This window comes from Macaca nemestrina, chromosome 19 (genome assembly GCF_043159975.1).
Source record: "Macaca nemestrina isolate mMacNem1 chromosome 19, mMacNem.hap1, whole genome shotgun sequence".
Lineage (NCBI taxonomy): Eukaryota > Metazoa > Chordata > Mammalia > Primates > Cercopithecidae > Macaca > Macaca nemestrina.
In genome coordinates, this window is record NC_092143.1 from 80,951,444 (window position 1) to 80,965,864 (window position 14,421).

Sequence of the window (14,421 nt, forward strand, 5' to 3'; positions counted from 1 at the left end):
ACTATTGTTCAGGCATCATGTCATTGTTTAAATGTGCATGTTTTGTCACTGATAATAAAATAATGATACATCTTAACACTCCTTGATGTCTTGGATCCAATGCGATCCTAAAAGTGGCAGATCTAGTTTCAAACTCAAGCAGCTGAACTCTGGAGATTTTACCCACATCCACTACACTCCTGACTTTTATTATCTTCATGGGAAAACCCTTGCAGGGTGTAGAGGTTTACAAATCAGGTTTTAGAACACAGCTTGGTTGATAGTGAGATGGTGGCTTCTTTACTGAACGCTTAGTAGCATGTTTAAAGCAGAATCTTCCCCAACTCCCAATACCTTGTAACTTTAACTAAAATCTATTTTAAGTTAGCCGCATCAAAATCAATCATACTGTTGACCCACCAGACAGCAAGTTATACTCGGTTTCATTCCTTGACTGCCTAGCAGGGACACTGAGGAAATGTTGACAGTTATCAAGATAACTACAACTGTTGAGGCTGGTGGAGGTCCAGTGAGCAGTCCCCTCTCCCCTACTCTGGTTCAGAACTAAGAGAGTGTTCAACACGAGGGTGAGGCACATGGGGATTAAAACATTAGCATAGTGATGAATACTCGATGAGAAGACACAGTGTAGATGGGTGCCCATGACAGGAGTGCTCACAGTTCCCCCCGAATGTTTCAGACTTCCCATCTGGCCCAGTGCCACAGCTGAACAACTAAAGGGGCATGGTCCTCACTCCCTGAGGAAGCTGATCAAAATGCATGTGATTGGTAAATAGGCTGGTTTTGAAAAGAAAAAAATGACTGAGTCAAGCATGCTTGCTTCCACTTCCATAAGTCATGTGCCTTCACCAGGGGAGGGCAGAATGAGGGACAGGAAGGGAATGCCCAATGGAGACGCCTTCCCTCAATGGAACTTAAGGCCTCAGGAAAGGAAGCCCTGGCTTAATAACCATGACCATGAATAATAATAACACTGGGCAGAGTTCTCATGTTTAGAGTTTGCCCCATTCTAGCTCAGGCCAGAATTAAGGGACTTGGCTAAACAGGGCTGAGTGAGGTTGCCTTAAATTTGAACATGGCGCTGTCCTCTTGTGTCTAGAATCTCTTTTCACAATTTTCATTTAGTTGAGTAATACCCTTATTTGTCTCACTGACATCCATTGCATGTAAAATCTGTAAGAACAATTAGAAGCTGTCTTTCCATCTCAAAGCCAGAATCCTACTTAGAGGGAAAATCTGGGAGTTCAGATACAGAAAATTCTGTCTTCTCAACACCAAGACTTTCCATCAAAAACTAGTTCAGTCTTTTGAATGTTTTGTCCACATGATGGTAAATATCTGAATATTTAACAGATATCTGAAGTTATCATCCTGCAGGTCTCAGTTTATCCAGGTAGATTTTCATCATGTTGCTGTAAGTCACTATATTCTGAATCTAACTTCTCATTTTCAAATCATCTGTCAGAAACCACACCTTCTCTATGAAGCTGTTTATGTGTTGATTAAAACATATAATTACTTCCTCACCAGTAGCATTCTAACAGGTACATTTTATTTGTTTTTTATATTTTTAAAAAGTTTGTACCGTTGTCTAACTAGTGTCTTTTCTGCTAACACAGGGCTAAATACATAGTAGGTCTGCCATAAATGCCTGTTGATTTGTTAATCACTTTGGGAGTGAATATCAGAGGAGACCGTGGCTTTCGGATAATAACTCCATTAGTTTAGTTTTAATTGCTTCATTCTGAACATTAGGCTGGTGGTAGTTTTGCTTGGGAAGATTGTGGCCAACCTGCACGACTCGTTCTGAAGATAAGCTTACTGCTAGTATTTCTTTACCCCTGGGAAATAAACATATGTAATATTGCCATTATTCTTCATTTAAAGCCCTATATTGTATGTTTAGCTTGTTTCTGGCCTTTTGAGGGTGAGGGGCTGGACTTGGAAGATAATTGGGGGGAAATGTCACACCATGTCCCTATTGTAGGAGGGTGCAAGGCTCACACCCCCTGGTGAGCAGCCGTGTAGCGGGCATCCACTTGAAGACAGAGAACCAGAAGATGCAAGGCTTGGTGTAAGCAGATGGAGTCAAGCCAGCAAGCAGATCCCAGCTGGGAATCTTCCTAGTCCCCTGGGCCTTCTCTTTCCATCACTGCCCAGGCTGCAGTTTCACTGAGGCTGGTCTCCTTGCTGTTTCCTTTCCTCACTGAAATCTGCCATTGTGTACATTCACCCTTATTGATGATACCTCTTTCACCTCTCCCCACCTCCTCCACTTTGGTGACTCCAGAACATGTTCATTTCTCTCTCCTACAGTGCCGGTCACATTCCCTTGGCCACCCTGCACAAACCCTTCTTAGATGCACAACCTTCACTGTTGCTTCATAGATGCGTGGATTTGATCTCTGGCTTTGCCAGGAACTAGCTAAGTGACCTCAAGCAAGTTATGCTGGTGATCTCCAAGGACCTCAGTTTTCTCACCAGGGAATTGATCCACAATGACACTTGCCACTTTGGAATGTGCATCCTATATGAGAGCATGCACTGTGAAGACACTTTGTAGAATAAACAGTCATTTCCCACCTTCAGCCACCGACTGCTGCAGAGGTGGTTGTTTGGCCTGATTCATGTCTGCTGCTACTTCTTCTTTTGGCTAACTTTCCACCTTTATTTTTCAGGGCTGGGAGAGGGTTCTGCCCTCCTTCATCCAGACAGCAGGTCCCATCCTAGGTCCTTAGAGAAAAGTGCCTGGAGGGCTTTCAAGGAGTCACAGTGCCATCACATGCTCAAACATCTCCACAATGGCGCAAGGATCACCGTGCAGATGCCACCTACAATCGAGGGCCACTGGGTCTCCACAGGGTAAGAGGACAGGTGGGGTCTGGGAGAGGCCAGAGAGCACACCCCTATGGAAGACCCTTCTTATGGGTTCTCAGATGCATAGAGACTTTATCACAATGATTTAGGTGTTGTCTAAGTTCTAATGAAGAACCAAACTACTCTTTGAAATTATGGTTGGTTAAGAAAAAGAGCTAAGTACTGTAGAAATCTTATGCTAAAGCAGAGATTATATTGTACTCCTGTTAACCACACAGTGTGAGTGAATAGATCCTTGTTTACTGAACTCTATGGGACTACTTGTGTATAAAAAGAAACCATTAGCAAGTGAAATTAAGAGTCTGTGTTTCACCAACCCTGAAACATGACTTGCAAGCTCCGGATGGTGTAAATATTCTAGCCATATTCTGGTAATTTAATATATGGCTCCAGGGTTCTAAGAGTAAGTTAAAAGCTACCTCTGCTAGCCAGGGTGCAGTTCTTGGATTCTTTTCCATGCTATGAAGCTGAGATTTATCCCAGTTTGAGCTCTGGCTTATCTTCCATTAGAGCTTTTAAAAATAGCCTAGAGGCAGATCTGCGATTTTTTTTTTTCTACCCATTAAATTGCTGAGAATTAACAAGACTAACTCTGGGATCTGATCAGTTCTCCCTATGCGCTGTTCCTGGGATATGGATAGCAGCCTCCAAGTTCCTTGGGGAGGGATCAGATGAATACGGAGAAGAGAAAAAAAGAAATTGTATAAGATGATGAAGACGCAGAATTTTATTTCATAAAAATGAGGTCTCTCAAAATAACCACAATAAACAATTTGCATAAACAACCTTCATGTTACATACTTTTAAAATATTTATCATTTTATTCAACAAATATTTATTGAGTGCCTACCATATGCCAAACACTATTTTAAGTTTTGTTTATATAGCAGTGAACAAAACAGACCTGGTCCCTATCATCAGGGGTTTTATAAGTAAATACACAAGAAGTACTATGAAAGTGGAGGGGTGGGGAAGGCAACAGGTGCTAAAAGAGAATACCAGAGGGACCCATTTTAAAATTGGGGTGGAGTTCAGAAAGCCTACCAAGGAAGGGGACCCTTGAACTGAGACATTGTTGGCTGTGCAAAGACTGTGGGAAGAGCTTTGTATTTAAAGAACCAGAGGCTAGGTTAGATGCAGAGTGAGCAAGAGGCTGGCTAGATTGAAGGAGCGGCCGGCTGAGAGCCCTGTGGCTGGGATGCAGTAAACCAGGGCAGATAGCCTCAGATGAGGCTGTTGGGGAGGGTAGGCCAGCTCTAAGGCATCCTGCAGACCAGCTTTTCTAACCTAAGAGAACTGAAAAGTCATTGACGAGCTTACAGCAGGGGCCATGCTTAAAACATGATTCAACTTTTTGAAAGGGCATTCTGGCTGCTGTTTGGCAAATGGATGGGAGAAAAAGTGATTTGGGGGTGACCAGTTTAAAGACCTTTGCAACCGTTCTGGTTAGAGAGGACGGAGGCTTAGGTAAGAGGAGCTACAGGGGCAATTGAGAAGTGAGTGGGCCTGAGATCCACTGTACGTGGCAGGCAGAATCAACAGACTGTTGATGCTTAGATTAAAAAATTAAACATAAGGGATCTTCTTTTCTAAACCTCATCTAACATGAATCACTGCTTACACTAAACTTCTCTTTCCCTGTGGGAGAAATCTGGGGTGTTTTCTGTCTCCTTTTTCTAAGATTACAGATACCCCAGGTACCGTTGAGTGCTTTATGTCCATAGGATGCTACTCGACAGCAGGTGTCAAACTTTATGTAGCAACGGTACCCCCTTCTAAATAATGCTTATCTTTCACCAGTCCATCAACTAACAAATTAAAGTGTTCGCAATCTTGAAAACCACTTGTGTTTGGCATTTTAGCCTGACTGCTTGATTTAGCAACGCTTCGTCAGTTCAAACCAGAACCTGTGTTAGCATCATAGATGAGAGCAGAGTGGGAAGGCCAGAATTGATGAGCTGAAAGTCACGGCGTAACTGAGACTAGGAGCTAACAAAAGGCTAAGGCCAGGTTATTTGGCCAGGGCTTTAAGTACCTCCCCGTGCCCCCCGCTGCAGCCTCAGCTAGTGTATATGAATGGCTGACAGAGCCGTATGTGAAATCCCTCAATTCCATCCCACTGCTGTTACGCTCTGTAGATTCTGCCTTAGTGTTTCTGGCTCAGGAACCTAGCATTCATCTAATGCCACATTGGCAACCATCACAAACTAAAAGGAACCCTTACTTCTGTTGTGCCAGCTTTGCTTTTAGTTAATTGCCCCTTTACTTTTCTACTAGAGAGAAAATTAATTTTGAATGGACATGAAGACGCCAGGTGACTAGTTTCTGTTTCGGGATGACAGACATTTTGCACCTGCCTACTGTAGACAAGGTCCATGAAATAAAAGTGCTCAGGGAGTTGACCGTTTTTGAACTAGCATGAGGAAACTTCTTTTATAGGCCAGCACAGCACTCGTCCTCCTTATCCAGAAGGAAATGCCCGCATAGGGCAGCAGGTATTTGCCCTCCTGGCCTGCTTGTGAAGCTGGTGGAAGGCAGGCTGAGGCAGTGATTAGGAGCACAGCGTCAGAGCCAGGCTGCCTGGATTCATGGACTGGCTCTGACACTTGCTGGTCATGTGCTCTTGGGCATGTTCCCTAACCTCAGTTTCCCCACCTGTAAAATGTGGGTGATGATAATACTAGCTCCTAGGTTGTTGTGAGGAGTCCATGAGTTGGTATCTGTAAAGGGCTGACAACAGTGTCTGGCCCACCAGCAGAAGCTTATTATTATTTCTGTAATTTCTTCATACCATAACGAATCTCTTTCCCATGCCTTTGGGCTTACAAAGGTCTCTTCTTCCCCTTTCCTTTCCCAGCTGTGAAGTAAGGTCAGGCCCAGAGTTCATCACAAGGTCCTACAGATTCTACCACAATAACACCTTCAAGGCCTACCAGTTTTATTATGGCAGCAACCGGTGCACAAATCCCACTTATACTCTCATTATCCGGGGCAAGATCCGCCTCCGCCAGGCCTCCTGGATCATCCGAGGGGGCACGGAAGCCGACTACCAGCTGCACAACGTCCAGGTGATCTGCCACACAGAGGCGGTGGCCGAGAAGCTCGGCCAGCAGGTGAACCGCACGTGCCCGGGGTTCCTCGCAGACGGGGGTCCCTGGGTGCAGGACGTGGCCTATGACCTCTGGCGAGAGGAGAATGGCTGTGAGTGCACCAAGGCCGTGAACTTTGCCATGCATGAGCTCCAGCTCATCCGGGTGGAGAAGCAGTACCTTCACCACAACCTCGACCACCTGGTCGAGGAGCTCTTCCTTGGTGACATTCACACCGATGCCACCCAGAGGATGTTCTACCGGCCATCCAGTTACCAGCCCCCTCTGCAGAATGCCAAGGTACCTCAGAGCTCTGTGTTCTCCTCTTTATTGAATAAAGTGGGTCATCCTTCTTAAAGGCTTGCCATGGGGGCTTCAGAGCACCCTTGAAAGGGGGGAATTCTGCTTCCTGGCGGGGCAGGCCAAGGTGGGGCTACGGCGAGGTGGGAGGAGACGGGGAAGGCTGGGGCTGGGGGGCACTGTAGCCAGTCAGGAGACCTGGGTCTGCCACCAACTTGCCCTGTGACTTGGAACCTCGGTTCTCTTCTGAAGTGGGTGGTGGTGTGGGATGATGGTTCTAGAAAATTCCTAAGGCTCCTTTCAGCTCTCCCATCCCAGAAACCTCTTCAGTGATTCCAAGAGGACAGTGCGAAGGTGATGTCATAACCACACCTGGAAAAGATACTGAACAATAGCAGCCACCCGGGCCCTGGAGGAGGTGGGGAGGGAGAGAAAAGGAGGTGACAGTGGGATTTGTGTGGCGTGTTAGACTCCACAGAGACCATCCACCAGAGTCACTGCTTCCAGTCCTCAGGACACCCTGCTGAGTCCCGACACTCTTAGGCGGCACAGCCTGCTGAGGTCCCAGGGGTTACGGCTCCTGCGCAGGCCACACGGCTACTGAGTTTTCCTGCTGGACCATGAGCCCAAAGGTCCTTCCTCCATACCCCACGTTCTTTTCATTTCACTAAGGAAAATGTAAAGTCACCATAAGCAGAAGAGGGGACTAAGGAGGGCAGGAAACAATTAAACCTTATAATGTCTTTTCCTTGAATGATATTCTACTAATTATATTTGGAATTCACAAGGCGTTTCCTTCCCACCAGCTCAGAGTACATGTCCATGTGTAACTCGATCGCCTCCACCATCTCCCCGCAGAGCCTGTGGAGTCCCAGGCAGGAGGGGAGCGGGCTTCTGCCCAGGGCGCAGTGTGAACATGCAGACCCGGGCCTGCTAGGGCTGGGCGGTGGGTCCCAGGGCGCAGTGTGAGCATGCAGACCCGGGCCTGCTAGGGCTGGGCGGTGGGCAGGTCTCTGGAGTATCTCCCCGGCCATCCCCAGTGGCTTCGTGGAACTCTCTAGCACAGCGGCTCCGTAACTGTGGAACCCTGCTTAACTTTTGTTTGGTGGTTTCTTCATTTTTTTAAATCTTTTTTCTTATTAGTCCTCCAAGACTACTCATAACCAGTAGAGGTATCACAGGGCACTTCCTCTGCCAAGGCTGCTCCGTGTTACCTTTTTTCATCTATGTTATTGTGAGCTTGTGCAATGCAAGTGGCTTTTATTATAATGATGAAATAGCTGCTGAGAAAGCCCGCTTGGTGGAGGCTGCTTCCTCGGGATAAATCTTTTCATGGCTGAGTCCCCGCGTGTGAGATGAAGCCCTGTGCTCAGCCCGTGTGCCCAGGCGCAGACTCCCGCCGGCTCAGGATGCCCTCGGGGGTTTGTTCCAACACAGATCAGGAGCCAGGCTCATTTCATTCTGCCTTGTAAGTTTCAAGTGCACTGAAGAGGCCAACGTGAATTAGGGCAGAGAGGCAGGGCAGCCTCTGACGCAGGCTCCATTGCTGCCACTGTCGGGGGATCCCAGAGGTTTTTCCTAGAATGGGACACAGGGAAAGGAGACCAAAGTTCTGCCCCTTCAACATGTGGATTCCCCAGGACAGGTATCAGGAGGAGAATCGGCTCATAGGGTGATACCTGGACTAGGGTGTGCTTTCCGGGTCAGGCTTGAGTGGGTGTCTTGGGAAAATGGGTGGGAATAACGGGCTTCGAATTACATTTTGGGACCTTTCTGGTTGGCAGCACTGCCCAAAGGCAGCACTGGACACCGTAGCTGCATAGCATTTCTCCTGTTTTATACTGGCCAGGTCCACTTGGTTTAAGATAGTAGCAGGAGAAGGGGCTTCATACCTACCTTTGGCTCACTCTGAGTATAGTCTAGCCATCTTTCTGGGAAGGTGTTTTTTTTTTTTTTTTTTTTTTTTTTGAAGCAGGGTTTTGCTCTTGTCACCCAGGCTGGAGTGCAGTGGCGCCATCTCGGCTCTGCAAGCTCCGCCTCCCAGGTTCAAGCGATTCTCCTGCCTCAGCCTCGCAAGTAGCTGGAACTACAGGTGCCCACCACCACGCCCAGCTAGTTTGTGTATTTTTAGTAGAGACGGGGTTTCAGTATGTTGGCCAGGCTGGTCTCCAACTCCCCACCTCAGGTGATCGGCGCGCCTCGGCCTCCCAAAGTACTGGGATTACAGGCGGGAGCCACCGGCCTCCGCCTTTCAAATGATCTCAGGTAACGGGAGGAAGCTGTGAATGTCAGGAATAAAAATGGCCCAGATAATCCGGAAACCTGGGGTTAGCCAGGAGCATCCCCGCAACCCGCCGTTCCCTCGGGGCCTTTGTGAATGTCTGCTGAATAGGAAGAGCCTGCCCACCCCCTAGCAGAGACACCAAGGAGCCGCAAAACACCAAAAAGCACAGGGAGCCTTGAGTGCGAGGTCTGAGTGAGGAGGCAGGTGCGGCCAGGGAACTTGCTGTGCCGGTGTCCGCCGGGCTGTAGGCTCCGAACTTGACCTTGGGTTAGTCTTTTGCACCCACTCGGGTTCTGGTTCCTTTTCCTCACCTTCATGCACCTGCGTGGGCTCTGATCTCTTTTGCTCTTTTTAGCACTTGGGGAAAAATTAACCATAACCACGTTTATTTTCTTACCTGCCTCTCTACCCCATTGCACTCCGGGGTGTGGCTCCGCAGATGGAGTCTGAAAGCCCAGCCAGCATTGCTAAGGCTGGCGCCCAGGGGTGCTCCAGGAGGGGACACTTCAGTCCCGTCCGTGCCCCTCAGCAGACCTGTCTGTGGCTCCTGGAGGGAAAATGCCCCGCAAGTGAAAATGATTAACTATTGGCATGGGAATTAAAGACAGCAATTGTAAAGCTGACCTTTTTAGAATTCAACACCTTCTGGACAAATTGGCAGGTTATGTGGACTTCAGAAACGGCAGCCAATCCTGGAAGCCAGTTCTGCTGTCATCAGCCGGGTGGCATTGGTAGTTATCTGACCTACTGGAGACTTCGTTTTCCTTTTCTGTAAAATGGCAAAAATATAAGAATCAATAGGGTTAATCAATAGGGTTATCCTGTGGGCATCAGGATAGGGCCTGAACGCAAAGCTCCATCTCTCTTAACCTAGAGTAAGTCGCCCTTCTAGGCCAATGGCTCAGAGAGGAATGAGAATGACAATGACAACTGACCAGGGAACATCAAAGTGTTTCATGATGCCTAGCCATAAAACACTTCCTCCCATTTTCTCCTCCCTGCTCTGCTAAGGCAGTTGTGGGAACATTTACCCAGATTCTTAAGAAGTAGACTCTTTAAACACTAGGCCTGATTCCTTGATGACAGAAAATTAAGGTGGAAAGAGCTTTAGGACCTTAGATACTACAAGAGACATACTATTAAGTGGGAAAAAAGGAAGTTACAAAACAGCATGAATAATATGATACCATGTGCATAAAACTAATAATGAAAGGAGAAGAAGAGGGACTCTTTGCAAAGGAATCAGATGTTTCTGGAGGAAACTGATGACTGCCTCAGAGGAAGAGACAGAGCTGTCTATCTGGGATGGTCAGACAGAGACTTCACTTTCGGTTCCTCTTGCATTTTGTGCTGTGATCTTCTATTACCTAAGCACAGTCATCATGGATAATTTAGATTAAAAAAAAAAAAGCCAGCGAACACTCCCAGACCCAGAGGAATGCTGCGGCCACAGATGCAGGTGGCAGCCCAGCTGGGAGGAGGACCCAGGCTTCCTGAGCCAGCCCGGCTGCCTCGCGAGACGGCTGGGGGGTCAGTGGAAGGCCGAGTGGCTCCGGGAGCTGAAAGGGTCCATTCTTCTCTTGTCTCTCGCCTTGTACCTCTTGGCCTGCAGTGTGCAGTGGAGTCTTCAGGAAGTTTTCAGATCCTTCCCCAGGACAGCTGTGAGAAGGAACAAAATGGACTGAGCCATTGGTGTCTTTCCAGACCCAGGCACCAGAAAGACTGGGCACTGTGTGCCCACACGGGCCCAGCCACAGCAGGTCGTCCGAGCTGTCTGTGGCCGCCCGGCGGAGACAGGAAGAAAGGTTGGGAGAGCGTCTTCAAAGACCGCACACGCCTGCCCAGGAGAGGCTGAAACCTTCTTCTTTGAACTCTTCTCCTTCCCTAATTGCTGGTCCATAGAGACTGAGCTGAAAATTAGTTTAAATGCTAAATTGAGTTTCAAACCACGAGTCTCAGCCCCTCTAGAAACAGGACACCGTGTAAAAATAGAAACTTTAAGTCAACTTGTTTTTCTAAGCTTTATACAGCTTTGCTGTGAGGTCCAGAGTCCTTTGGCAAATAAGTGATGTTTGAAGAGATTCAGGTGTGCTGGGAGGGTTCGTTCAGGATGGAATTGGCTACTCTTCATTATAAAAAAGTCAAGACAGCCTAAAGTAATCCTGAAAGAAGATGCTTTGCCTGAATCAAGTTTAGCATCAGAGCAGCCATAACCCTCTGCCGAGATTCTTCAGAACCATGCAGTTGGAGGGGTAGAAGCCAGGCTCATTCTTTCAGGGATGGAATCAAACGGTAATTAAAAGCAAATGATTGCCAGGGTCGTTAGAGATGCCAGAGCCTCAGGATCAGACTCGTAAGCAAATGGAATTGGTCTTTCTCCAAAATCCTGCACTGATTTAACCACAGGATCGTAAATCAAAGGGGCTGTCTGAAAACGAGACAGCCTTCCCCAGGCCGTGCATCTGAAACACTCAATCCCAGCACACGTACAGCAGGGGAGCCACACATGGGAGGAAGAAAAGCACCGGACTTCGGGAGTACCTGAGCACTGCAGGACAACAGCATGCTGCGCTCTCTCTCTCAAATTCTTCAGGAGCCGCTAGGCTGTGAGCCAGCTTGTATTTAAGGTAGCTTGCCTCTCAGAGGCTTTTTAGAGGATGTGTGACCTGTGCGGCTTCCTGGTATCAGTGACACCATGGGGATGTTGAGTCAGGTGGCCTTGGGGCCTGGACTTTTCAGCCCAGCTGCAGGAGCCGGCATGGAGGGACGTCTCCCTGAGCATGTGCTTGGTGTGGCTCCTGGGTGGGTGGGCGACCGCGTCTCTGGTATATAGAAGGAGCCAAGTGCTTGTGGAAGAATTCCATGCCACTTCTCTTTCTGCTGGTGTGGATTTGCAGAGGTGATGGGAGATGAAGGAGGTGGTGGACGACCAGAAGTTCAAGAAGTCGTGACCTAAGACAGTTTCAAGGACTAGTCTTACAGGAAGGAGGACCCTAGACGAAAACTGACTGCTCCTGGAGCCACGTGTTTCCTATAAGGCAGCAAATGTTGCACAATTCTATAAAAAACGGAGCTGGTAACTGGGATCCGTTGAGGGGGTCTTGACCCTGAGGGGTTGCTTTTGTGGACATTTCATCTGGGCCGAGGTGTGCAGTGTCACAATTGCTGGGCTACAAGGCTGCTGATATACACTTTTATTGCAGAAACAGCTCATTATATTTCTTGACTCCGGAGTATTTCAGCAGATAAACAGGCATGCAAGGTTGCTTTATTTAAGGAGTTAGGGGACCAGGAAATATTTGTTGTCAGGGACAATGCAAGTGGTAAACATTTTATCCCTTAAAAGGCAAGAAAGCTCCGAGGACATGAGGAAAGCCTGTAAAAGCAGGAAATGGCCATTTGAAAAGTACGCATGAGGTCCCTACTCCAGGGAGAGTTTGCTGAGCCCCAAGGGGAGAAAGGAAGAGGATGGACCAGCCAGGAGTGCCCAGTGGATTTACAGCAGATTTAATAAGTCTACTTTAATTATTTAAATGAATCAAAATGCATAGGAGTGGAAGAAAGAAACAAGTAAAAATAAATGAAAATTCTTTTTGGAAACCACTCTTGAAGTCTTTTCTCTTAAAGAACCATCTTCTTAGGGTCCTTTTTCCCCACCTGCTGGGTCAGCGGTCATGTGTATGTATAAGATGGTGGAGGCAAAATCGTCTTTTTCATGATTCTAATGTTAATTAAAACAGAAAAGGACTTTGTGAGCTCATGTTTCGGATTCTAAGCTGCCTTGGAAGCCCATTTCCAGAAGGCTAATGTTGCTCCTGAGGACCTATCAGCTGCCCCTGCCGAACTCCAGGACGCAGAAGTGTTCAGTTGAGTTTTGCTCCCCTCTGCTTCGTAGCCAACTGCAGGCCCAGGAATTAGCAACCTGATTTCTCCTTTTCTCCCTCATCCTCCTGGCCCAGGCCCTTCCTGGATGGTGGTAACAGGCCCGGGGTGGCTGTGCAGCCTCCCTGAGGCTCTCTGAGTTCCCCTGGCCCCACAGAGGTGCCTGCATCCTGGCAGGGATGGCAGGATCCTGGTAGCTGCACGGGGTCTGTACACTGAGGGGGCTGCCCTCACCTGCAGGGATCAGGTGCTGGGCGGCAGGTGCCTCAGTCCATCGGGGCTGCCATAGTGAAGCAGCATGGACTGGGGACAACCACTCACTTCTCACAGTTCTGGATGTTGGAGGGCCAAGATCAAGGCACCAGCAGAGTGGGAGGCTGGAATCCTGGTCAGGGCTCTCGCGGGTTGCAGACTGCTGTATCCTCCCCCTGTATCCTCATGTGGCAGCAAGACAGCTGGATAACCCTCAGCCTCTTTTACAAGGGCACTAATCCCCTTCTTAAGGGCTGCACCCTCATGACCTAGTCACCCCCCACAGACCCCACCTCCTAATTTCCTCACATTGGTGGTAAGGATTTTAACATGGATTTTGAAGGGACACAGACATTCAGTGTATTGCAGTGGGATAGACAGCAAGCCTGCCTGGGCAGTCTGTGCCTAAAGCCACAGCTCTTCACCCACTTCCTTCTGAAAGTGGCATCATCATGCTATCTTTAGTTGATCAAAATAAGCCCGAGTTCACAAACTCCTAGAATCCCAGATCTGAAAAGCACCCTGAATTCCTTCCCACAAGGGAGGTGGGGGCCCATTATTTGTGATGAATGCTAGCTACTCCATTTAACTCTTTACATATCCAATGCCAGCTTTCTCTCCATTTGCCTGTTAGCCGAAAGCCCTGTGCAGTTCTCTCCTGGATGTCGTGGGAAATACGACAAAGACAGAACACTTGGTCTTGGCCTCAATGAACTCGTAATAGAGAAGACCCGAGAAGGATGTACCTGCAGGGTTATCTACAGCAGAAATTTAATCAAATACTCGGCACATCCCAGTTACAAAGAAAGCTTTCAATGTGGGCCATTGGCCGCTGCAGGTTTCTTTGTGAGAAACATTTGTGTGCTTTTTATCCCAGGGAACAAAACCCTAGGAAAGGAAGATTCCATCATCTACTCCCATTTTTCCTCCTTCTTGAACAAAACTTTTAGCTCAAGGAACAGTGCTTTTGAAGACTTGTGTTTCATGCAGCCTGCTTCCGTAGTTGATCTGTTCACAACAAGATCACATCAAGTAAATTCTTCCATTCTGGGAAGATGGCGAAAACAAGCGGATACTGTCAGCAAATGTTGACGAACCACCTCTCCAGAAATAAATATTGGCAGGGAACAGAGAAAGCCTGGAGTATCCCCATCAGTCATTGGCCGGAGAAGACCTTTTCCTGGGCTGGAGTCCTTGCTGGGGAAACGTCTGTTCTTTGCAGCCTGTGAGGCAACTCTGGCCAGGAGGCAGCACCCAGCAAGTCCTAAGACCAAATTACTATCCTGGCTCCACTTTGGGTTTGTAAAGTCATCTGACTGTTTCTCTCCAGGTGCCTTAGTTGCCTCATCTGCCGTGGTCTCCTGGGAGGTTGTAAAGTCTAAGGAGATGCTGTACTTGAGCCCCCAAGATTCGAATACCCTGTGAATGCTCGCTGTAGTTATTTAACTTGTTACCTGCAGCTAAGCAGGAATCAGAGAGCAGAGTGGGCAGAACCCCACTCTTTGCCTAGAACCTTGCTCATTTTTAAAGTATAAGCTTCTTTTGCATTTTTAGAATAAGCTTAATTTTTTTCCCAGAGATTATTTGCATAGGATCTTTTTCCTCCCTTCCCCTTTCTGATGGACGCTTTTTATAGTGTGTATAAAGAATAGCAACAAGGAAACACTTTCTGGTTCCTCTGCTTTAACCTTCAAATCTTCTGTGTACAGAAGCTCTGGCTTTAAACAGCCCTTTCTA

At 47.8% G+C, this 14,421-nt stretch overlaps 1 protein-coding gene and 1 long non-coding RNA gene across 5 annotated transcripts in view; one reads left to right on the forward strand and one right to left on the reverse strand.

The window, feature by feature from the left end:
- The window catches only part of LOC105478903 (APC down-regulated 1), a 33,967-nt gene that overhangs the window by 10,952 nt on the left and 8,594 nt on the right, over window positions 1–14,421 (forward strand). Inside the window, exons 2-3 of the mRNA XM_011736626.2 lie at window positions 2,679–2,862; window positions 5,735–6,266. Coding sequence (XP_011734928.2) covers window positions 2,679–2,862; window positions 5,735–6,266 — 716 coding nt within the window. The remainder of the gene's footprint in view (window positions 1–2,678; window positions 2,863–5,734; window positions 6,267–14,421) is intronic.
- LOC112426133 (uncharacterized) overlaps window positions 6,261–14,421 on the reverse strand; it is a 54,715-nt gene continuing 46,554 nt past the window's right edge. Inside the window, exons 2-3 of one of the 4 annotated variants that reach the window (XR_003017407.2) lie at window positions 8,948–9,319; window positions 6,261–7,844 (exon numbers count right to left, since the gene is read on the reverse strand). This is a non-coding gene — a long non-coding RNA (uncharacterized lncRNA). Of the gene's footprint in view, window positions 9,320–10,148; window positions 10,210–14,421 lie in introns of all 4 variants that reach the window. The other 3 variants (XR_003017409.2, XR_011617146.1, XR_003017410.2) reach the window with 3 other exon arrangements.